General features: G+C 35.6%; 1 protein-coding gene across 3 annotated transcripts in view; it reads left to right on the top strand.

Moving 5' to 3' along the window:
* LOC150095210 (stromal membrane-associated protein 1) overlaps positions 1-25,786 on the top strand; it is a 166,750-nt gene that overhangs the window by 138,897 nt on the left and 2,067 nt on the right. For all 3 annotated transcript variants that reach the window (XM_090410137.1, XM_090410136.1, XM_090410138.1), the window contains one exon: positions 14,746-14,933. In XM_090410137.1, coding sequence (XP_090266263.1) covers positions 14,746-14,922 — 177 coding nt within the window. In that variant the 3' untranslated portion in view covers positions 14,923-14,933. The remainder of the gene's footprint in view (positions 1-14,745; positions 14,934-25,786) is intronic.

Below are 25,786 nucleotides of genomic sequence, written 5' to 3' on the forward strand. Positions count from 1 at the left end.
TATTTGGCTGTGCATGTATGTGTGTAAATGAAGTTAAAGGATTTCTTAAAATAGCACTCCTTCTCACTGCTCAGTTTTCTTTCACTATATTAAAGAACTCCTAAATTGAATAAATGACAAGAGCAATAAAATGGCTAAATGTAGATTTATGGTGTGTTATTTTAATTTTTTATGCATCCTTAACTATTGCATGTACAGGTTTATAGGCTACTACCTTTCCTTTCTTTTTCCCCTACATTTATTTTTTTATTGTTGCAAAGTGTGCAGTTGTTTTTTTTTTTTTTTTTCTTGGTGTCTTGAGAGGCTAGTTTCTGATAATTTTAAATTATATGTATGTCTATAAATAACTGTTTTTTTTTTTTTACTGTTCAGAAATTACTGTGGTTTGCTAATGATTAATTTGCTTGTGTGTTTACAGGAATAAAAAAAAAAAATGTGCGAAAAATTTACTTAGAAAAATGTCTTATATGCAAAACACTTTAAACTTAATTCCTGCTTCCCCAATTGCATCTCATTTTTTCTATTTTAAAATCTTGTCTAGTCATCATCAATTTGAATGAAAAAATTGACAATAGGTGGTATACACAAACACTGAATGCAGTTAGATTTATATTGTTGATTTGGAGAAATCTTAAACTTGAGGAATCATTTGCAACCCTCCTTTTATCATATGTTTGATGTTGGCAATATAGATATTGTTAATTGGATTTGGTATTAATTTTTTTAGTAGTAGTTGAAAGTTTATTTTTCACTTGGTTAGACTATAATAAATTTAGTTTAATCCTTTATCCAAGTGTGAACAAACAAAGTTTGCGCCTGAAAGTATCTTCAGGATTGTGGTAAGGTGGTACAATACTGGGTAACCCATTGCAAAGGTGAAGCAAGCTAACATCACTCCTATCTCAGTATCTCCCATAATGCAAAACACATCTCCTTGCGGATATGTCTAATGTTATGCATTAAGGGAAGGGCCATTATCCAGACTAGTTTAGACCTTTATTGAGGTCTCTTCAGTGGGAACCAGGCAGAAGCATTAGCAAGGTCATCTCTACCTATAGGAGTTGCCAAACAGTGTGCCACCTTTTTAATAAATTACTCTGGATTTAGAGAAAGATGTTGAAAGTTTATTTTTCACTTGGTTAGACTATAATAAATTTAGTTTAATCCTTTATCCAAGTGTGAGGAAACAAAGTTTGCGCCTGAAAGTATCTTCAGGACTGGGGTAAGGTGGTACAACACCAGGCAACTTAGACATATCTGCAAGGAGATGTGTTTTGCATTATGGGAGATACTGAGATGGGAGTGATGTTAGCTTTCTCCACCTTTGCAACAAGTTTCCCGGTGTTGGACCACCTTACCCCAGTCCTGAAGATACTTTCAGGTGCAAACTTCATTTGCTCACACTTGGATAAAGGATTAAACTAAATTTATTATAGTCTAACCAAGTGAAAAATAAACTTTGAACATCTTTCTCTAAATCCAGAGTAATTTATTAAAAAGGTGGCACACCGTTTGGCAACTCCTATAGGTAGGATGACCTTGCTAATGCTTCTGCCTGGCTCCCAATAAAGGTCGAAACTAGTCTGGGTAGTGGCCCTTCCCTTAATGCATAACATTAGACATATACGCAAGGAGATGTGTTTTGCATTATGGGAGATACTGAGATAGGAGTGATGTTAGCTTGCTCCACCTTTGCAACGAGTTGCCCGATGTTGTTACCACCTTACCCCAGTCCTGAAGATACTTTCAGGCGCAAACTTTGTTTGCTCACACTTGGATAAAGGATTAACTAAATTTATTATTATTTGTTAGTGGTAAGTTTGGTATTAATTATCAAGTGGTACTTTCAGAATCCTCTCCTCTCCATCCTGTGTTCTCTTTAGAATTGTTATGCTCATCAGACTGATACACTGCATTGTAGAACTGGCCTTTATTCATCCTTTTCAAAAATATAATAATAATAAATAGAGAGAAGTCAGCCATTGAGCCACTAGCCCATGTTTCTCTCAAAATAATATGGTAATCATCAGTAGCATCTTCTTCACCACCTGAGTGTCCATTTAATCAGTGGATTCTGCCATTCTCAATCCACAGCAGATTGCCTATTCAACTTCCCTTACTTCTGTATGCAAACATGGAAAATTTTCAAGAGTGACTTCATGAGAAACTCCTGTGGCTATTCTTGAAATTTACCAAGCATTTCATCGACAAGTCAGCTACTGGAAGAAATCTGAAAGCACACCCAACTCAACATCACCAGACTTAAAGATTGGTACTATCAACATAAGAAGCCTGAATGGCAACGAAATGGAGCTAGCTGAGGAATTAAATAAGTACCAGATCGACATAATAGGGGTGACTGAAACAAAAAAGACAAAAACGATGAGATCTTTCTGAGCAATAAATACAAAACGTTATATTCAGGCAATGACAATGAAGGAAAAGAAGGAATAGCCGTAGTAGTAAACACAAAATACAAGGCTAATCTTCTTGAATGGCAGGTAGTCTCAAGTAGAGTGATGTGGGCTAATATCAGAATGGGGAATTGGACAATGAGACTTATTTATCCTATGGTCCCACAGAAGGTTCTACTAAGGTAGAAGTGGAGGAATTTTTTGATGCTTTAGAAAAACCAACTGACACAATAAAAAAGGAAAAGTTGGTCCTTGTTGGGGATCTGAATAGCAGAGCAGGAGATGATTATCAGACATACAAAAATATTTTGGAAAAATTTGGAGAAAAGAGCAAAGCTAATAATAATGACAAATACCTGTTGGATTTCTGCTCAGCACATGGACTGGTTATTACTAACACCATGTTCCAACATAAAAATGTGCACATTTTTATGTTGGATATGATATTTCCAAGTCAATGCAACTGTTCCTGGCGGGCTGTAGGAAGGGAACTGACGGAGTTTGAAAGAGTCATTGTGATAGGATGCCATGTTACAGGGCTATCTGTTCATTAAATTGTTGACAAATTAGGGCACCCAGGTCAACAATCGGTAATACTATACTGAGATAGAAGTGCATGGAGTCAACTGCAAGTGCTACCTGTAGTGGACGACCCGCCACACCGAATGTGACAGTAGTGTGCTACAAAGGATAATATGTAAAAACTGCCATTCGTCATCTGGCATGTTGAATGTGGATTTTCGGCATTGATTGGAACAGAAATCTGCACAGAAACATTAAGAATCAAGGCTTATATCATGGGTTTACATGGTAGGACTGCAATATGTAAATCCTACATTACCAGAACCAACATGAAACGTTGTCTTTGGTGGTTCAAAGAACATTTAGAGTGGGATGTGGAAGCTTGGAAAGTTGTGTTATGGAGCTGATGAGTGGTTGTGGCAGATGCCTAGTTAACATCTCTTACCGGAGTGTGTAATAACCCCAACTATAAAATGGTTGATGGTATGGTCCTGTTTTTCCTGGTTTGGTCTCGGACCTCTGTTTGTGCTGCATTGAACTCTGAGGGGTATCTGAATATTTTGGACAATGCAGTGCTTCCTACTTTGTTGCATTTCTACGAAACTGACTATTGTCTCTTTCAGCATGACAATGCACTGTGTCCTAAGGCTGATGTGGACATGAATGCCACCACACTTGACTTGCCTCTACAGAGCCCTGGTCTCAAGCCTATTGAACATTTAGGGTGAACTGGAGTGTTGGGCGAGGTCAAGGGACATCCACCCCACAATAGTCCAGGACTTCATTACATGTCTACAGGAAGAATGATCCAAAATTCGCATTGATCGCTATCATATGCTTGTGGAAAGTATGCCTCATAAGATTGCTTCAGTCATCACAGTGAAAGGAGGTCCTACATGTTTTTAAAGTGGGTGCCATTATGGTTTGTTCCTCACACTGTGGTGTCTGTTGGCTTCTTTCTAAGCAGTGTACTTCCTTATTTTATCTTAGTTTTCTATCCTATCTGTCTAGCATGGATTTCCCGTTCTTTGAATGTGTGAATTTGGTTATGTTTACTTCATTGCTAACCTGCAATCAGTTTGTGTATTTTTGAATTGTATGCTTATTTTATTCTACATGCAGATGATTTTTGATAAACCTTGGTCGCAGCAGCATTTTGCTAAAATGTGGGATCAAGTAACATCTGATGACACTAATTCTTCAGTTTATTCTTTAAACCAGAAACTGCACAGTGCACTTAAGTAGTTCTGTGCACTTTAAGTAGTTTAGAGAGAGAGAGACAAGAGACTTTGATGTTAGCTTGCAATCTAGAAAGGTGCATGTTTATGGGCAGATATCTTGTTAATATTATTATGTCATTGCAGTAATAATAAGACATATCAAGAGTTAGTCTCAGTCTGCAGGCTTGCAATATGTAATTAAGTGATGACATATAAAGTCAGTCATTTGGTATAATTTAAAGTAGTGCCTATTAATGTTTCTGTCATTTCCTAATTCTCTTGGTTACTACTCAGTAAAACACAGTGCAGAGTGGTATTCAGTGTATTAGTTTCCTCCGTGGTGTGGTAGAATAGTATCCTTGGTAGCATTACCAGTACTGCATTCTCTGTAGCTCCAGAAGCTTAAAATAGAACTATTCATCTAGAAACTTGTCCTTTATAGAAGAGTTATTTGGAAAAACTATCTTTCCATTCAGGTAATTTTAAACTATTTAATTTACCACCAGACATACAAAAATATTAAGATGTTGATTATCACTTTTCACAACATAATTACAATACTCTTTGCTGAAAAATAAATATTTACTAATTTCTTGATAGATAGTTCACTGAATTGTAGTTCATCTTGATAGTACTCTAGTTGATGGCTATAATATACATAGTATGAAATTCCTGTACATGGAAAGTCCATTACAATAATTCACAAAGTTTGAAAAAAATGTTATAATCAATACTTATTTATAGCAGTTTTCTGTTCATTCTTTTCTACTACTACTATATAGTAGTAGAATAGAAAATGATTCTTTTGCCAAGAACACCTGGAAAATTAATCTGTAGTGATGTGAATGAATAGAGAAAAAATGCAAAACTGAATAAATAATTCAAAATGAATGGGCTGCAATTTATTAAATATGACTGGTCTTGAACAGGATTAAAGTATTCCAGAGTGATGCAGTACTTCATTTCGTGTGTTAGCTTTTGTCAGTCAGTAATCTGTGTTGCTCTGCATCAGACCATATTAATATGCATTTCATATGTTCGCATCAAACTTGCTAAATACACAAATTGCTACTATCCCCTAAGTGTGTAAGCATTTTAACTCCTTTCTTATAATATTGTTCATTATATCAGAAACTAAATAAAACATAAATCATTGTGGTCAGTTACCATGATAAGCCATAATCAGTAATTTGTATTGCTATTGGAACTTTGACACACAATAACATTGGTGATTTAGCCTTGTTCCAGTTGTGTTTAAAAATCAGTTTAGGATCAGTAAACCGATGGTGTAGTTAACTTAATGTGCAGTTATCTAGTGCTGTTCGATGAATCAATTGACCTGCTAAACCTCTTTAAGGATCTGGATAGTGGGTGTGGAGGTAGTGAAGAGAATTGGCTAATAGACAGTGCAATATAATACACTAACAGTTATGTGCCCCCCCCCCCCCCCCCACACACACACACACATGCTCATTTTGAAAAATAGCAAGTTATGTAACAATGGTAATACATACTCATTTTCATTGGTTTATCATTAGATATTTCGTTGTATTGCATCATCTATCATTTTCATGGCTTTCTATATAATGTAATAGTTGCTATTGTGTCAGAATTTTTTATGCTATTAATAGACAGCAAGAGCTAGTTTTTGGATTTTTGTGCTGAAATCACTATGGCTAGTTACATGCAGTTAACACTTTGCAGAAAAGTATGGTTCAAGCTGTGAATAGAGAAGGCTATTCCTTTTATGAAATAGCTAGAAGGGTGTCCTGTAGTCAGTCTACTGCCAGTGGAACTTTGTCTCACAATAACAATAGTGATTCCAGTTGTGTTAATATAAAAAAAATAAAAAAAATCAGTTTATGTAAATCAGTTTCAACTGCTGTCAAAAGTGAAGGAAACCAGATCATCTGCTGAAAGCAAGGGAACAGGAAGAAAGCCACTATTTACACCATGCCAAAATAGAGAATTCTAAAGTGGCTCTGCCTCAAAAATCATCATGCATCATCTGGAGAAATGAAATGGACTGGAAAGAACAACCAGGAGTTGTGGAAAGCTCTGTAACTGTGAGGAAAAGATTCATTTGACAGCAACTGATAGCCAAATGCTAAAAAGAAGCCCTTGTTAACCAAAAGAAAAATGAGATTGACTCAGTTAAATTGGTGCAAAGAGCATGCCAAATGAATCCCTGATCAGTGGAAAAAAGTAATTTTTTCTGGCGAAAAAAACTTTAACCTGCAGTACACCAATGGCAGGTAGACAGACAGGCAGTTCGAAGTCAATCATGGAAAAAATTCAACTGAAAATTCAACCCTGACTGTCTGGTGTTGACACCAGACAGTCAGGGTTGAATTTTCAGTCACTCAGATGATCTAGGGCTGCATGTCGTATCATGGTGTTGGTCACTTGTTGCATTTCACAAAAGGTTCAGTGAATGCACAAGTGAACCAAAAAATTTTAGAATTGCTGCTTACTATCACAGACCACTTTACTGTAACAACGAACTGCATCTTTTCAGGATGACACTTTCCCTTGTCATGGGGCAAAAATTGTAAGTAATGCTATTATAACCCTAAAATGATAGAATATCATACGAAGTGAGTTTAGTACTTAAAAAGCTTTAGTTTTTATTGCAGGTTAATAGGTGGCTCAATGAACACTCGATTCAGCAACTATCATCACCAGGAAACATCCCAGATCTCAATCCCCATCAAGAATTTGTGGTGCCAAATGGATACTGAAATATCCAAAAAGAAGCAGAAAACACTTCAGGAATTCCAAGAAGCTATTATAAGGGTATGGCAACATGAATTGACAGTTGCATCCATCGGGAAATTGATTTTGTCGATGCCAAGCTGTAATAAAGGCAAAAGAAGGATCCACAAAGCACTAAACAGCAAATAGGGAGTTTTTAGCTTTGCATGTTAGTAAAACTGTGTAGTTGATACAGTTTTCAAAAATAAAAATGTTATATATATATATATATATATATATATATATATATATATATATATATACACACACACACACACACTGTTCGACCACAGAAGCGAGAGAGCCATTGCTGGCAGATTGAGAAAGGGTCAATTCATGTTGAAGGGCAGAAGGGAGTGAGGCAATGTACGAATTCGTTACCATATATATACGAAATCACTTGCTTTATATGTAAAATTTTCCAACTGTTATACAAGCAAAATAGTTACCACTTTAAAAACTAGAATTTTCATAAAAGAAAAGCTAATTTTCCAACGTATAATAATAAACACTCATCCCACAAAAGTCATTGATTACCCTATTATCAGAACGGATTCACCTTCTGACATGCTCAGAAGTGTCAAAGGGGCTTGTATCTGTGGTTGCACAGTGTGTGTATGTCTATATATATATATATAGAGAGAGAGAGAGAGAGAGAGAGAGAGGGGAAAATAACAGGGTAGCATCACATGAAAAGCTTCATGTGATGTTACCCTGTTTATTGAAAATCTGAAGTAGTATGAGGAAAAAAATATTTGTTCTCTAGAATGCTTTTCCAGGCATATTAAATGCATAGCTGATACACAGTAGTAATCTGCTGTTCAAGGTTTGTTTTTTTTATTTATTTATTGACAGATGGAATTATCAACAAAAAAAAAAACTCGCAAAGAAGTATTATTTTATAAAATTGTTAATAATATGAATTGAAAATAGCAATAAATGAAAGAATGTTTATATGAAAGCAAATATGTAAATTTCATTTCTGGTTTTCTTTGAAGTGACCATTTTGTGGTCTTTAACATAGGTAGTGCACCCCATCCCCGGTCATTTTACTTTTTAAGCACCAACAGCAAACATCATGGTGACATTTCAGTGTCTTTGATGCCTGCTTTCCATCTTTCATACTTTGGTGAAATCATTTATTCTATTCTTCACTCACTGCAAACATTCTTAAGGAAATACATTAAATGAGAGTGCAAAAAAATGAACCCTTTGAGCTCGTTTCAGTTTTGCTTTAAAAATTGAGATAAATCGTATTGAAGAACCTTCAGATTCATCATTTTCCACATCCAAATAATTATTATTAGTCTCATCCATCTTGATATTATAATGGTATAATTTTTCTTTTTTCTAAAAACAGCTGACACTAAAATTCACAGGTACTTACTTCTGCGGCAGTTAGACTGTAACTGATTTTACATTTTTTGTGATGAGACAGCACTAAACTATTTACGGTTATCAAGTACTTGCTTCTGCATTTGAATTGCATTATTGCAGCGATTTACATTAGAGTATGGAGTTAATTAGATTGGCTTCTGAAATAAATTATTTATTATTCAATGGCCAACAAAAATTTTGTCATTTAGTGGTGTTAATCTAAAAAGGTGTTGGAAGATTTATTTAGTTTATATATATTCATGAAATTATTTTTTCTAACTTTATTTATCTTTCTTCCATTAAAGTTCCTTTAATTAGAGGTTTCCAGGAATTTAAGATAGCCTTAATGTGACATAAATTCATTATGGATGTGACGTTAGCTTGGTAGGTACGAGTTGCCTAGCGTTGCACTACCATTGGGTAGGTAGCTCTTTCCATGACTTTTGGAAAGTGACGAAATGCATGATGCATCCTCCACCTTTGCTACGAGTTGCCTGGTGTTGCACTACCATTGGGTAGGTAGCTCTTTCCTAAAGGTAGTGCAACACAAGGGCAACTCCCATATATATATAACTGATTATATAATTAGTCATGACCTACCAGCCCAGAAATCGGGGGGGTTGGGCACTGTAGGCAGAGCCCCCTAGTTATGAATATAAAAAGTTAGGAGTCAATCAAGTGCTTTGACACTAAAATTTAAAAAATTCAAAAAGCGGAGTTAATTGATTTGGCTTGTGAATGGTTCATATAATAATAATGATGAAAGTTTTTTCATGGTCAGGAATTTGATGATGATATAATAAAATATATTAGTATAATAACATTATATAATATATTATAGTCTTGTATTTCACAAGATTTGGAAATTTATCAGAGATAAGACATTTACCATTCTTGTCTAAATTAACAAATTAAGCCCAATTTATATAGAGCATAAGAGAAAACTTTAATTGGACTTGTTGTACTGAACTTGCAGTAATTTTGAGCCTGGAATGAAAAGTGCTTTTCTTATTGTGGACACTTTTATTCCATTGCTGGTGACACTCTGCTGCCCAGGAAAAAGAAAAAAAAAGAATTTCCACAAATTAGTCATTCATATTCTTTGTTTCAGTTTATACTTATTAACAGCTTGAATTTAAGGATGGAATTCAAGCTATTCATAAATACTTTTTAAATGAACTGAATAAGTGAAAACAGCACAGAAGTGAAAATATTATGTATTTTCACATTACTTGAAAAAATGTTGCAGCCATATCTTTCAAACTTTTTTTCAGCAACTGATCTTTAAAAAATAAAAAAAAATAAAAAAAATGCCTTTATCTTTGATCATATGTTTCTGTACCTAAATTAGTTATAACTAGAAATGTTTTTCATAACTTACCAAAAAATTAATCTCTGGAGCGAACAGGATATTCAGTATGAATCCCATGCACATTGCATTCAGTATGTGCACATTTTACTTTTAAACTCTTGAACTTATTCCATCTAGGTTTTTCTTATATAATGAGACTAATTATACAGATATTTCATCTTATTTATAAACAAATGGGATCATAACTTATCCAAACTGTGAATGTACTATCACAAGGCTACAAGTTCCAATTTTGTCCAAACGAACCCCCTATTTAGATTTCATGCTCACTATTGAAAAGAACATCAGTCATCTGTCTAGTAATGAAATTTAATAGACTGTTTTGAAGTAGCCAAGGTGAAAAATGATGCACAGTTATGAGAACTGAATATCCTGCCATCAGAATTAAAAGCTCTGAAGTCCTTAAAATAATAATATAGTTATCACCAAAGAGGAATACCACTGTAGTCTTAGATGCCAAATCGTATGATCGAAGAATGAAATTATTTCTTCATGATTACAATACATATTCCTAGCTTAATAGTGATCCTGCTAAAAGTCAGCTCACAATACTCAAGTTTATTGGATAAAACATCCATTGATTTAAAAAAAAGAAAAAAAAAACATCACAAAACTCAGAACATACCATGCAAGACCTCCCCCCCCCCCCATTAAATATATAGTTCACCAAAATTTACATGAAAGCAACTGTCCATTTGGATCTATTGTGGCTTCTATAGGCAATCCTATGTACAAAATCTCCAAATTTCTATCTAACCTCCTCCAATCCCTCACCTCAATAAAAATGTCCACAGAATTTCTTGCTTTAATAACAGGCAGATACAAACATTTTCTCTCTCTTCACAAATACCCCCACACAAAATGACAAAATAGGATTTCTAGCCCAAAAATTTCCATCAGACATAGTGGACTTATTCAAATTTACAATTACATCTGGTTAATTCCGGATGTAATTATGTAATTGTAAAGTACATAATTATAAAGTACATGTAATTGTAAAGATGTAAGAATGGTAAAATTTCCACATGATACTCTTAGTCAGGGTTTCTCAAACTGTGTTCCGCAGACGGTGAATAGGTGTTCCGCGAAACTAAAATTTATCATTTTGGTTTTTTTAAACATGGAAATATTCATGAATTATTGTTAATTTTCACACATCGAAATCTTTCAACAATCGGGAAAGAGAATACCGCCGTTTATGACTGATCATAAAAATTGCCTGCAAGCCGATTACAATGGGCAGCATGTTCTCAAAACTGAATGAAATAGCATCTGTGTTGCAAATGTCATTGACTAATCAGCAAGGAAATATAAAGAAAATTTTTCCACTGAAATTGAAGATCAAGGTAGTCTCTGTCTAGTTCTCAGATCTAGTAATACTGAATACTTTTTTTCGCAAGTTCGTATTGCAGTGTGTAAGTGTTTGTTCTGAAATCGGAGTGCCATGATTTTTTAAAAGTAATAGGAATACAGATTTAAATTCTAATATGAATAAGAGACAAAGGCACTTCATTTAATTTTGGTATTAAGAAATCTCTTATTGAAGGTGCTTGTGACAGAACAGATAGTGAGTCATCCGCCTCAAGATTACAAAGATCTCCAGGATGTACAAAAGAAGAGGAAAACTACCAGCACACAGGAGAAAAGTCTGCATTCACTTGTAAGTACTTATAATAATATTATAAATATATTTGGTGATCAGAATAGGATATGTCAATGAAAATCAGCACAAATTAATTTAATGGTTTATTGCTGCTTTAATTGATGGTTAGTTAATTATTAATTAATAATAAAACTGCTAAATTGCCAATTAATTATTAATTAATACATTATAAAATAACCAAGGTGTTCTGTGAAAATTTCAGGATTTGTGAAGTGTTCCGTCATAGAAAAAGTTTGAGAAACTCTGCTCTAAGTAATGATTGGCCAAAGGAAAGTATAAAGGACTCTCATAGCTGTCTTTAGTTTGGTTATAGGTTTTATTTAAAAAAATAAATCTTATTTATTCCATTTAAAAGCTTGCTCATTTGGTGTTCTGCAAAATGCCAGTCACCATGATTTCCTTTGCAGTTGCATGGTGTCTCATAATTATAAATAAGTAGAACTGGATTCAAAATGGCATATCCTACTGTCCCAGCTGGTGCTCTCTGTAGGCACTGAGAGATCTTAATTGTTCTGCTGCTGTTTTCATAATGATGGTTGAGAGGGTTCAGAGGAATGTGACTAAGTTGGTGAGTGATGTAAAAAAATGTTCCCTACATTGATAGATGGAGAGCTTGTGGATTGCAGAGGGTGGTTGGTAGGCGGAGAAGAGGGGATATGATAGAAACATTTAGATTACTTAAAGGTTTTTATTAGTTGATGCAGGGGAAATATTTCAGCTGTGTGATAGTGATGGAAGAACAAGAGGTCATCCCTGGAAATTAAGGAAAAGTGTGGTTAAACAAGGGTGTGAGAACTAGATTTTTTGCGTGGAGGGTGGTGAATGAGTGGAATGCATTGTCTGACTCAGTTGTGAGTTCTTCTGTAAATGAATTCAAGAAGAGGTATGATAGATATTGTTTTGATAGTTTGGGTCTCCCACGATGAGTACTGACTCCACGGAGATACCTGCAATAATAATAAGTCTCCAAGATTTTTGGTAAAGCGAAGTAGTCAAAGTTTAGATTAGGTGAGTTTGCAGAGGTGTGACAGATTTTGACAATATTGGTCCTGTTTTATATAGTTAGTGAAATTATGGTTTGATAGTTGAGTTCATCAAAAAACTGTCATCTTCACTCTCACTCCCTCCAAAAAAAGCAAAAATTTGTATTTTTTCAAACCAAATCCTCCATAAAACCTAGATCACAGAAAATCCATTGTCCATTTTTTACATCTGATGCACCTCAGAAGAAATCTAGAATATTCTTAAAAAGATATAATATCCAGACTTTTTTTCCCCAAGCCTTAAACTAGATATCTTTATCTTTTTACCAAAATCTTTATCTTTTGTCTAATATCCATATCAAGGAACACTACTGCAAATGTGTCAGTTTGCAAGAGCATTCCTTGCTCCTGCAAATTGACATATTTTGATATTAAACTGGAAGAATTGCCAACATTTGAATGGATGAACACAGAAAATATGTCCAATGTCTACAGCTACTTAGTTGTTGAAAACCATGTTGTTGATATATATATATATATCAGATTTTTTTTTTTTTTTTTTTGAGGGAGGGTGGGGGGGTTTCTCTGTTACACAGATATAAATACAAATCTTAGTGACTGTTCTTGGAATCTGCCACAGTTTTGCAACACTTGCCCAATGTAAATAAATATTAGCTGCCCCACTCTACCATAACTCTGGAACTCTCAGCAGGATGATCAACATCCTTTCATTATGCCCATAGAGAGCACCAATTAGAACAGTAGGATGATGCCATTTTGAATCCAGTCTGTGATTAGATTTGCATACATGTGCAGATTAAAATGGCTTGGTGACCAGGACAAAACCACATGCATGACAGCAGTTGTGCACATTATACTTTGTGCCAGTGGTGGAGCAGTCTATAGAACATATAGAGGATAGCTACTTTATTTAACAAATCTGTATTTTTGCAAAGCAAAACATAATAAAATACTGAAACCTGTCATCAAACCAGTATTTCTTGATAGTACATTCTCAGCTGTTTAAACTACCTGAGACATCAACTGTGGATGAAGATCACTCTAGATTGTCTGAAAGTGATATATTACCTTTTCACAAACTGGATCCAAATTTTCAGCTTTATATTTTACATTATACTTTGAAAATGCTGACTTTTTTCCAGTGAATGGTAATCTTTTGTTTTGCTTGTAATGTTAACAGATTAATGGGAATGATAGAGAGAAAACATGATCTGGATGGATGTTGTTTGTTTATAGACATATCAGTGCTTTAAATATTTAAAGGTTGTGCTTCTGCACACTTTTGGAAATGCATATCCTGCTATTCTAGTAATATATTCTCCATGTGAAGAAATCCTATGAGAATATGACTTTCTTAAATACACAACTGTAATCAATATAGATGGAGCATTTGAAGTAACTTCAAAGGAATAGCACATGTAATATACATAAAGCTAGGCTTCAAGAAATATGTAGTAGCTTTTTTTATGAATGTGTTATTTGGTCCATAATCTACCAATATAAGGTTTTAAAAATGTCAGTTCAACACAGTTCAGTGATGCAAAATGCTTGAGAGAGAACCTTGTCCAGAAAGTTTTCATGCCACCACTCACATTAAATTTGGTGTGATGAAAAAATGTATTTAAATACCAGAAACTACCATTTCTTATTTAAAGAAAGGTTCCCAAGAATAAGTAATGCAAAATTTAAAGAAGGAATTTTTATTGGCACACAGATTCATAGATTTAGGAAGGAATAGTAGTTCTTTCAGTGACACCTTAAGTGATAATTGGCATGGGACGAGAGTCTTGAAATGCTTTCAAAGCTGCTATTTCTTAAGGTTTGTTGAATGTGATATTTACAGAGAATATGCTGCAGGCATACTATGCAGTGTGATGTAACATGCCATTAAAGGTTTGCTTTCTGCATTCATCTTTGGATTTATCTCTTAGAATTAGGTGATTAGTGACAACAAACTACAAATGACTCCATTAGGTCAGTAGTGCTTAGGAAAGTGGAACCCTGTATGCTTTTTGATAGTGGTTTTATTAAGAGTACTTTGAATTCAAGTAAATTCACATACTATGGATTTGTATGACCCAGTGTTTTGCGATTTATGGAAAACTGGAGGAATAGTTGTCTTTGAATTCACCACAATCAGTTAATTACTCGTCTATTTTTATTTCATGGTGAAACAGAAATTATCATTGTTATGTTTCTTGTTTTATATGTAAATGAGAAAGTGAAAGAATAAATAGTACATTAAGCTTTTTTTTAGAAATCATGGTTTTAAATTGAATTTTATTTCTTCATGCAGAAATTGGTTGTTTTGCAGACTAACATGTACTAAATTTGCCAGAAGTTCTCATATTTAAGTTCAATTTCCATTTTTATAAAATCTTAAATTATTCACAAATTTTGGCATCATATCATCTTTCAGCTTCAGCAAAGAATGGCAAGTCTTCAGCTTGGTGGACAATCCTGGAATATTCCCAGCCCAGGAGTACTTACTCAAGCAACTCAACCAAGTGTAGTTGTAGGTGGCCAGCCTGTTCCTGGTTCAACTTGGCCAGTAGCTTCTCAAGGACAGACATTATCTACTAATTTATGGCAGTAAAGTGTAGGCAGGTATGTGTGTGTGTGTGTATATATATATATTCTTTGTAATAAATGTTGGTATGAATCCTTACATAAGATAGTGCAGAGAGGTGGGTGCATGTTACACCCAAAATACTCCTTAAATATCATTGATCAGAAGCATCAAGTTGGATTATCACTCTTAGACATTGTCCATGTCTCAGAGTCTCAGTTCCTTAATGCGAAACATAGAGATCCAGACTATTGTGAATTTTAAGTTTTGTTTTTATTGATATTTTGCTGTCTTTCCATAATTTTTGAACATTCCTGAAGCCATCCTTTAATCTTGTATCCACTTCATTTCTCACTTCACTAGTTACATAGCTGCCAAGATGACTGAAGCAAGAGAATGACTCTATAGCACATCCTTTAAAAAATAAACAGGGCTCATCTTTATTACCTGATTTTATTAACTTTTTCTCCATATTGATAATCGAATGTAGTTGACTCTTAGCATCGTCATTTGCATCAATAAAGGAATTCATTTCTTCCCCATTATTTGTGAATAAGTTCTCATCCAGAGAGTATCCAGACCTCATAATCTAAAAGTTCTTTAATCCTCAATTTCTCTCCTTTGCAGTCTTTGTGTACTTGTTCATCATAAAATCAGTTACAAGACTAAATAGAAAAAGTAACAGGATGCATTCCTGTCTTACTTGAGTTATTTTAAACCATTCACTATATTATTTTAATGACTATATAGCCTACTTTCGTTTAGGAGTGCCCCTTTTTTTTTACAATGTCATTGGCTCTTTACCCAAAATTCTAGGGCATTACGGAAGTGTTATAAAACTAATACATGAAGAATAAAAAAATAGCAGAAATTTTGGACACAATCTTTTTTGGATGTTGTTTTTCTTCTTATTCTGGCAATGTGCCTTCATATGCTGTTAAAGGAAGAGGGTTTTTGGGGGAAGTGGGGGTAAAGTAATGTGGGGAGGGGGGAATTATTTGAAAAAAACTGGGTTTTTTAATATATGTATAAATATTATTATTAAGGTGGGTAGAGAGCGTTTTTGGAGGAGGGGGTTGAGAGAAGGATCTGAAGAGAGGAATTATTTTGGGGGGGAAGAGGAAGGATTTAAGGAAAAAGGTCATGGGTGGGAGTTACAGGGTGTGAGCCATTTCGACAACCGTCGTCTTCGAGACTTGTGAGAGAAGTGGATGCTTTGTCATGTCAGTTAGCTGTTTCTGTCTTTGGTGTACTTGTGTTGTCTCCTATTGGTTGGAGTCGTGACCTAATTTTTATGTTGTGGAGCTTCCAACTCTCGGAGATTATGTAGGGTCGGTGGAAGTTTGTTTTCATCACATTTTATGGCTATCGTTTCCAATATTCTAAGCATTGTTTTGTTGTATTGTATGGCTAATATTATGGCCTTGTCGAGTTGCGGGTTGTGTTTTTGTTCAAGGGCTTGGACTGCTATCTCTGTATCTTGTTTTTCTTTTGGTTGTTGCATTTTTTATTGTTTAAATGTTCTGGAATGGGGATGTTACAGTCACGGAAGTGTTTCTGTAGTCTAGTCCATAAAGACCTGATGGATGAACCTGTGTAGGTGACATCACAGTCTTTTTGGCAGGGAAATTTGTAAACAACGTTGTGGTGTTCTAATATTTCTTTGTGTGTGTGAGGTTTTATAGGTTTTAGAAGTGTTGCCAATTTTTAGTTTGTGGTGAACACCAGTTTATAGTCGTGTTTTAAAATGTATTTGTAGTCTTTGTGTGTGTTCTGGAGGTATGGCAGTTTGATAATTTTTGTGTTGGGAAGTTTGTTTTTGGTTTAGATAATTACAGTTTTATTTTGATGAGGAAACTCTGAAGAGAGCTAAGAATTAAAAAACGTTTAATTTTCTTGACCAAAAAGCTCTGGAAAAACTTTTATTGGGATTATATTGATCAAGTGTATATAATAAACAACTAAGTTATACCAACTAGTTTCACCAACTAAGTCTGTTGGCATCTTCAGGGTACATAACTGATGTAAGGCACTAAAAAGTAAAAAACTGTTACAAACTAAAATCAACAGATTCCAATTATATTAAACAAAGAACAGAGCGCGTACAATACATTCATAGAGCGTGGATGATCTCACTTGTTGTTATTTAGGAACGTTCTATAGTTGGCACTATAATTCAGTTCTGGCGAGTTGAAGGATCTGATAAGGATCTTCCAGATCACAGGCAAGATTAGTCCTTGGTTTCTGTTAAGGTTTTGTGTACAGCGGGCAACTGTTGTGGCCTCCTTAAAAATTCAGGAGCGGAAGTCCTCCTCCATGTAAGGAATTGTGCTTCTATCCCATTCTATGGTATGGTTCGTTCTTGAGAAATGAAAAGCTAAACCTGATTTTTCTTCTCTGTTATTATTGACGTCACCTATATGTTCTTTTTGCCTAATTTCAAGGCTCCTTGAAGTTTGGCCAATGTAATTCAACCCGCACGAGCATGGTATGTTATAAACTCCAGCATATTTGGAGAAAGGATGGCTATCTTTTGGAGATCTTAAGAATTGTCTAATCGTTTCTGTGGGTTTAAATGCCACTCTTATTTTATGTGGTCTAAGGAGTCTAGCAATCTTATTTGAAACTGTCCCTAAGTATGGAATGACAATGGTAGAAATATAACGTACATCATCTTGTTGTCTTTGTCGGGGTTCAGAGAAAATTTCCTCGAAGACTCGTCCACATGTGAAGAACCATGCCTCTCTCCTTACAACAGATCAACAAGACCTCCAGGAAGAACTATCCCTGATATCCACCAACCTTATCATGAATGGATTTCCTTGAAGACTCGTCCACAAGATACTTTTCTCTGAACCCCGACAAAGACAACAAGATGATGTACGTTATATTTCTACCATCGTCATTCCATACTTAGGGACAGTTTCAAATAAGATTGCTAGACTCCTTAGACTACATAAAATAAGAGTGGCCTTTAAACCCACAGAAACGATTAGACAATTCTTAAGATCTCCAAAAGATAGCCATCCTTCCTCCAAATATGCTGGAGTTTATAACATACCATGCTTGTGCAGGTTGAATTACATCTGCCAAACTTCAAGGAGCCTTGAAATTAGGCAAAAAGAACATATAGGTGACGTCAATAATAACAGAGAAGAAAAATCGGGTTTAGCTTTTCATTTCTCAAGAACGAACCATACCATAGAATGGGATAGAAGCACAATTCCTTACATGGAGGAGGACTTCCGCTCCTGAATTTTTAAGGAGGCCACAACAGTTGCCCGCTGTACACAAAACCTTAACAGGAACCAAGGACTAATCTTGCCCGTTATCTGGAAGACCTTTATCAGATCCTTCAACTTGCCAGAACTGAATTATAGTGCCAACTATAGAACGTTCCTAAATAACAACAAGTGAGATCATCCACGCTCTGTTCTTTGTTTAACATAATTGGAATCGGTTGATTTTAGTTTGTAACTGTTTTTTACTTTTTAGTGCCTTACATCAGTTATGTACCCTGAAAATGCCAACAGACTTAGTTGGTATAACTTAGTTGTTTAGAGCTAAGAATTCAATAGCTACTCGCCTAGTTGGCTGAATGGTTAGTGTTCCTGCTGTCCAACCAACAGGTCATGGGTTTGCATCCCATTGCAGACATGAATATTTGTGATTGTCTTTAGGTGGGAGATGAATTTCATTGCTCAGTGTGAAACCCTTCCTGCTTATTGGAGGCTTGCAGTGGCTTGAAATAGTTCTATCTTTGGTTTCTATAGTGGGGTCTCTGGACTATGCTGGAAATTAAAAAAAAATATATATATATATAAAATAAATTTACTAATAATATTTCGTGGGCAGGAACCACATAAAAAAATTAAGTTATTGTTGATGCCAAAGATGTTGGTAAAGTGAAGGTGAAAGATTTTTTTTGGTGAGATTTTTGAGTTCGAATTTTTTTGGAATTTTGAAGGGAGGTTTATTTTTTAGTTTAACTACAGAGACACTATACTTATTTAGGCTTAGTTTAATGTTACAAAAGGTAAAGAGAAAAAGAGAAGAGAAACTTGCAGTGGGAGAAAATACTATTGAGCATATCACCCGTACAGCGTACATCCAGTCTCCAAACCACAGCTAGGTTTCAACAAGCCCCCCCCCCCCCCCAAATACCGTTACACAGCATCCTCCAGACAAAAACACACTACCATCTGGTTCAATCCTGTACAGTAACTAGCAGTCAGCCTGCAGAACTGCTTCACTGCTGTACCCTCAAAGATGGGGGGGGGGGGGGTGCTGGATCCTGCAGTATGTTTGGCATACCCTTGATGGGTATCATTCACACTGCATGCCGAAGGTTGGGGGATTTCTATCCTAACAGGACTCAAGTCATCTGATATCCTTAGTAATATAACCCCCAACATCTCCTATTTCTTCTGCTACTTCTAAAAATGCTATATCCTTGTGCTAGATTCCAGTTACAACATCTGACTCTGAGAGCCAGGTTTCACTAATGCCAACAATTTTTAGACCACAGTGTGTTCACCAAAGCAACAAACTCAACCACCTTGTTTTTAATTCTCCTGGCATTTATGTATAGACATATATATATAAAAAACAGTAAGGAGTTACCTCTTGCTTTTTCTTACAATTAAATCTACAGTCTGGTTGAGCAACTTTTTCTTTTCCTCCTCCACACGCACTCAAAACAACCGAACCGAAAGTGTAGTCCATCCATTCAGCGGATTCATAACTGCAAATTGACATTCCTGTCACTATTATAATCCGACCACAGAAGCGAGAGCCATCATTGGCAGGCTGCCAAGAAGAGTCGATTCATGTTGAAGGGGAGAAAGAAATAAGGCGATGTACGAATTGGTCACCAACATGCGAAATCAAGTGCTTTATACATAAAATTTTTCAACTGTTATACAAGCAAAATAGTTACCTTTAAAAACTACGATGATCATAAAAGAGAAGTTAATTTTCCGACGTGTAATAGTAAACAACTCATCCCACAATACGGATTGATTATCCTATTATTGGAATGGATTCCCCTTCTTTTGGCATGCGCAGAAGTGTCAAAGGGTCTCGTATCTGTAGGCGTACTGTACATCTATACATCCTAGTAAGCTGACATGTCCTCAGCATTCCTCCCAAGATAATCTAGTTTCTTGACTCTCTGTAATAGGTCTCATTTCAGTAACTAATTTCTGTAGTCATCTGGTCCCAAATCTATCCAATTGCAGAGACTATCCTTCTTATACAAATCTTTTCTACCATCAAAGTTGCTCAACTTATTCAACACATTCAAAAACTATTCAAAAAATTGCAATGCATTTTTATACATAGCCTGTGCATTTAATAATTTTTATCCTTGCCTTCATTCTTAACACTTTACTGGTGTATCTCGGTAATAAAGTAACCATTTTTACTTTCTCACCTTTCTTGCTTTTTCCATCAAGTCATATTTTCTCTCTCTCTCATACTATATTTGTCACTACATATATCATTAGTTCTAATACTACAATCTCTTTTTACCATTGCCTTCGTTACATTCTTTATTTTAGCTTCCAGGAAGCTCAGTGTAGTGATCCTTTAAGTGCAAATTTAATTATTGAATCGTCTTTAATAATGATGATGATAATTTTATCATAATCACCAAATTCCTGATATGTACCCTCAAGGGATGTACAGGATATGATAGTAATACATGAAAAACTTTCATCATTACTAACTCCCTGTGTACAATTTTCCTCCAAATCAATCTGTTACCTGTCAAGACCCCACCATTATCAGATCTTATATTTCTATCTTCTAAGGCACTTTTTACCATATCAGTCCACCTACATTTGGTCTTTTCCTGCCAACATGGCAAAGAACACTTGTTTTGCTAATCTTTCCTTCCCATTCTGTTTAATTAAGTGACCATACCACCTGAGATTAGCTCTGCTAACAATGTCAGGTTCTTTACTAATATCCTCGGTTTTTAATATGATATTGCTACTAATGTCATCTGTTCATGCGTCTAACCTTTCTCAGGACTCCCATATCTGTGATCTTTAGTCTTTGTTCAAGTGTTTTTTCCCCCTAACCCAGCTCTGAGATCTATAAATTAAAATTGGTTTTAACACCTGTCTTGTATACAGCTAATTTAGTGTTTGACTAATTTCTCTCTTATTCCATATAAATTTATTCAGTTGACTTCCTACCATACCAGCTTTGTTGATACTGTTGTCAATTTCCATGTTTAATTTATCATCTGTACTAAAAATTATGCCTAGGTAGCTTAGATGTTTTACTTGTTCTATGAGTTCTCTATTTACAGTGCAGTTGATATTTTCAATGCATCTGCCTATTTCCATCGTCTTTGTCTTGTTATTGCTGACCTTCATACCAAATCTATTACAACAGTTATTCAATTTAGTTTGGGAATTTTGTAGACTTGTACCAGATTTATTTAAAAGTATAACATCATCTGGATAAAGTAAAGAGCTGAGATTAACATCTCCAATTTTGGTATCAGGTTTAATACCACTTTCCTACATTATGTGATCCATATAGATAATGAATAACAGAGGGGATAATGTACATTCTTGTCTCACACCAGATTTAACATTAAACCACCTTCCTGTACTTCCTTCAATTCTAACTGCTGACTTACAACTCAAATAAAGGCTAAGTATTGCTTGATATAATGCCCCATTGACACCATATAACTGTAGTGTTTTGAATAGCTTTTCTCTTGGCATTCGTATGCCTTTTCCAGATCTACAAAACTTAAATACATATCTTTGTTATATTCCTAGTATTTCTCAACTATTTGTCGTAAAGTGAAAATCTGAAATATCCTGACATTCTCTATATGGCATGAATCCAGCTTGTTCTTCACCAAGCTTTTCTTCCACAATCCTCAACCGTTTCTAAAGTATACTTGCATAAATCACACCAGGAACACTCAGTAGAGCAATACCTCTGTAATTCTCACATTCAGTTTTATTTCCCTTTTTATATATGGGTACTATGAAAGCTCTACTCCAATCATCAGGAATTCATCTTCTGTCCAGGCCTTCTGAACTATGCAGTGCAGCCACTGTAAGACTTTTATACTTCCATATTTCAGCATTTCTGGTGGAATATCATCTACTCCTGCTGCCTTTCCATATTTCAGGCCTTTGATGGCTTTTTATACTTGAAGAATGATATGTATTCATGAATGCATGCCTGCTGACTGTTTTTTACCATTGTGCTATCACTACTTGTTTCATTTAGCAATTTTTCAAAGCAATTGCTTCATACATCAAGGGTATCCTTTCTTTTAGGCTTGCACGGTGATCCGAATGCATTTTTAAAAATTATGGAGACAACTACCATGTTTGAATAAAAACTTTACTTTAATATAACTAAAATCTACAATTCGACGTTTAGACCTTTATGTCAAGGTCATCTTCTGGAGCGTGCAAATATACACAAGAAACAAGCTATACTACAATCAAACTGGTTCGTTAAAGACACTGACCAACCGCTACCACAATTGTTGGCCTGACCTCTGGTGGGGGAAAAAAAAATACAAATTAAAAATAAAAAATTATACATCAACGTTAGAGTCCTATTATTTGTGTTGTCTACTATATACATATATTAACATCATTCCAGCCAGTTGGAGTGGAATGGTTTCTAATACTAGCAGATGGGCTAAAGTCCTGACTTATGTTGAATCTTTCTTATTAGGTTGGCTGAATGTGTGCCATCCAGATCCTTGGAATTTTCATACCATCTTTGTTATTGATATTTGGGTGGTTTATCAGGATTTCGCAGGATTCCTTAAATTTTCTTTCGTACAAGGTTTTTGTGCGGTGTAAGGAGCAGGTGCTTTTCCAGTTGATTTGGCGTAAGGTGTTAAGTGCGTGGTCTGAGAGGCCTGCTTCACCATAATGGTTATATTTGATGTGTCTAATGTGTTCTTTCTTGTGTATAAGGATTGTCCATCCTGTTTCACCAATGTACGGTAAGTTACAGGTGCAGCGGATGCAATAGACTCCAGGATGTGCTAATGGGAGGAGAGGATCCTTAGAGGAGTTGAATATGGTTTTAAGTTTAGTGGGTGGTTTAAAGGTGGCATTGAGGTTATAATGTTGTAGGATTCTGTTGATTTTTTCCGATAGTCCTTTAATGTATGGGATGGCTATGGTTTTACTGTAATCTAGATTCGTTTTTGTTGTGGTTTTATAGAGTATTTTATTGACAGTATTTTTGTTATAGCCATTATTTTGTGAATGTGTCACTAATGATTTTTAGTTCTTGTTTTAGGGCTTGCTGGTTAGAGCAAATAGTTGTGGCTCTGTTTTTAAGGGTGTTAATGACTCCATATTTTTGTGCTGGGTGGTGGTATGAATTCGCATGTATGTATTGGCCCGTGTGTGTCGGTTTTTGATAGACTGCCTGAAGGAAGACGTGTAACTAGTGTGTCTAGGAACGAGAGCGAATTTTGGATTTCGATGGTAAATTGTATGCGTTTGTGTTGTTTGTTTAGGTGGCTGAGGAATGTGTTTAGCGTTTGTCGCCCGTGCGGCCAGATCGCGAACACGTTGACGACGTATCTGAGCCAGACTGTCGGTCGTAGCATGGCGGAATCAAGAGCCCTTTGCTCAAAGGTTTCCATGTAGAAGTTAGCGATTGGGGGGGGGGGATAATGGTTAGCCCATGGCTGTACCTTCCTTTTGTAGGTAGAATTTGTTTTGCCACACGGAGTAACCGGACTTTAGTACGTGGGCAAAGAGGGCCGTAATGTCGGGCGGAAATTTGTTCTGTAGTAGGAGAATTGTGTCATTGATGGGGACATTAGTGAAAAGGGCAGAAACGTCAAAACTGACTAATAAGTCGTCTTTGTTGAGTGTTATGTTTTTGATTTTGTTTATAAAGTGTTGTGTGTTTTTTATGTAGGAGGGGGAATGACCTACCAACTCCTTGAGTGTTGCCGCTAATTTCTTGGCTAGGTGGTAATTGGGACTGTCTATTCCTTCCACGATTGATCGAAGGGGCACATTTTGTTTGTGTATTTTCGGAACCCCATATATGCTGGGGGGTCGGGCGTAGTGGGGTTTGAGTTTTTTAACCATGTCTGGTGGCCAAGAAGTGACGGACTTTAGTAGTTTTTCTGTTTTATCCTTTATTCTTTTTGTTGGGTTATAATTTACCATTTTATATGTGTTGTTATCGGCTACTAGTTGGTTCATTTGTAGTATGTATGTTGACCTGTCAAGGACAATAGTGGCACTGCCTTTATCCGCTTTCGTTATTATTATGTTTTGTTTGGCTTTTAATGATTTAATTGCTGCTAATTCTGTTTTAGTCAGGTTGTTCTGTATGGTTTTCTTGGTATTTAGGACATTTCTGGTTTGTAGTCGTATTTTATCTGCTATATTGTTAGGTAGAGATCTGATGCCTCTTTCAATGTGGTAGATAAAATCCAATTTGTTTACCTTTTTCGGTGCTATTGCATAGTTCAGTCCTTTATTCAGTAGCGTAAGTTCGCCATTGTTCAGGGTGTGGCTTGATATGTTAATCACATGGTTCTTGCTTGTCGGTGGTTGGTCGCTTCTTGTCTCCCTTGTTTGTTGTTCATTGTTGTTTCTCGGGGAGGAAGTCCTCTGATTGGATGGATTCCTGTGATTGGCCGCCATATTTTGCCGTTGTTTCAAACTGTGGAAATTTTTCTTGAGTTTTTCCTTATTCTTTTCCAGGGTATGCTTGGCCGAATTGTCAGTAATTCTTTCAAGTGTTTATAGAATGTCTGGATTAACATAGTTCGATAGTTCTGATTGTAATTTAGAAACCAGATTTTGTGTTGTAGCTAGGTTTTGGCGGGCTGTTTGAATCTGTTCTCTAAGCATTGCTTTTTCTGTGCGGTCATAGATACGGAGTGCCTTAGCGGACGTAAATTTCTTTTTTAGCCTGATGCAGATCGGAATAAGGTTATTGTCTCTGCATCTTTTTAAAAAGGCCAGCCGATTGATCTAGAGAGAAATAAGAATCTTTAGCTTACCATAGCGATTGCAGCGCTTGTGGGTATCATTTCCATGGATGATCTGAATCCTTTCTTTTAGGCTTGCACGGTGATCCGAATGCATTTTTGAAAATTATGGAGACAACTACCGTGTTTGAATAAAAACTTTAGTTTAATATAACTAAAATCTACAATTCGACGTTTCGACCTTTATGTCAAGGTCATCTTCTGGAACGTGCAAATATACACAAGAAACAAGCTATACTACAATCAAACTGGTTCATTAAAGACACTGACCAACCACTACCACAATTGTTGGCCTGACCTCTGGTGGAAAAAAAATAAAATAAAATAAATAAAAAATAAAAAATTATACATTGTAAGTGTGATCTTGATTGCCAATCAAGATCACACTTCTCTTCTTAGGATGACAAAACACTTCTAGCTCTCCCTGGCATAAACACACCTCAATAGACATCTGTGTCTGTACAACTCCTTGCACGATATAAATATCAAAACCTGGTCAGTCCATAGAATACTTTCTCTTTTTGGCACATTCTATTAAAAATGCTATGCCATTCAGAAAAGAAAAATTGGTTAATGGATGACACCCTCTGTTACATACTCACTCCAATCACTTTTTCAAGATCACATTTCTCTTCTTAAGCTCACTTTACACCTCTGGCCCTTCCTGGCATAAACACATATGCCAATAGACATGTTTGTGCAAGGTGCTCTTTTTCTACCTTATGCTTTCATGGACATTGCTCTGCCTAACTGGCCAACATCATTCCTCCATTTTCCTCTAAACGTGGGTAAAAATGTGCGCAGCTCTGGTCATCATTCTCTTTCATTCCATCTACCTCTGCTTTTTGGAATAAACTCTTCCATACT

This window comes from Typopeltis vanoorti, chromosome 20 (genome assembly GCF_054136105.1).
Source record: "Typopeltis vanoorti isolate ZY-2024b chromosome 20, IOZ_Tvanoo_1.0, whole genome shotgun sequence".
Lineage (NCBI taxonomy): Eukaryota > Metazoa > Arthropoda > Arachnida > Uropygi > Thelyphonidae > Typopeltis > Typopeltis vanoorti.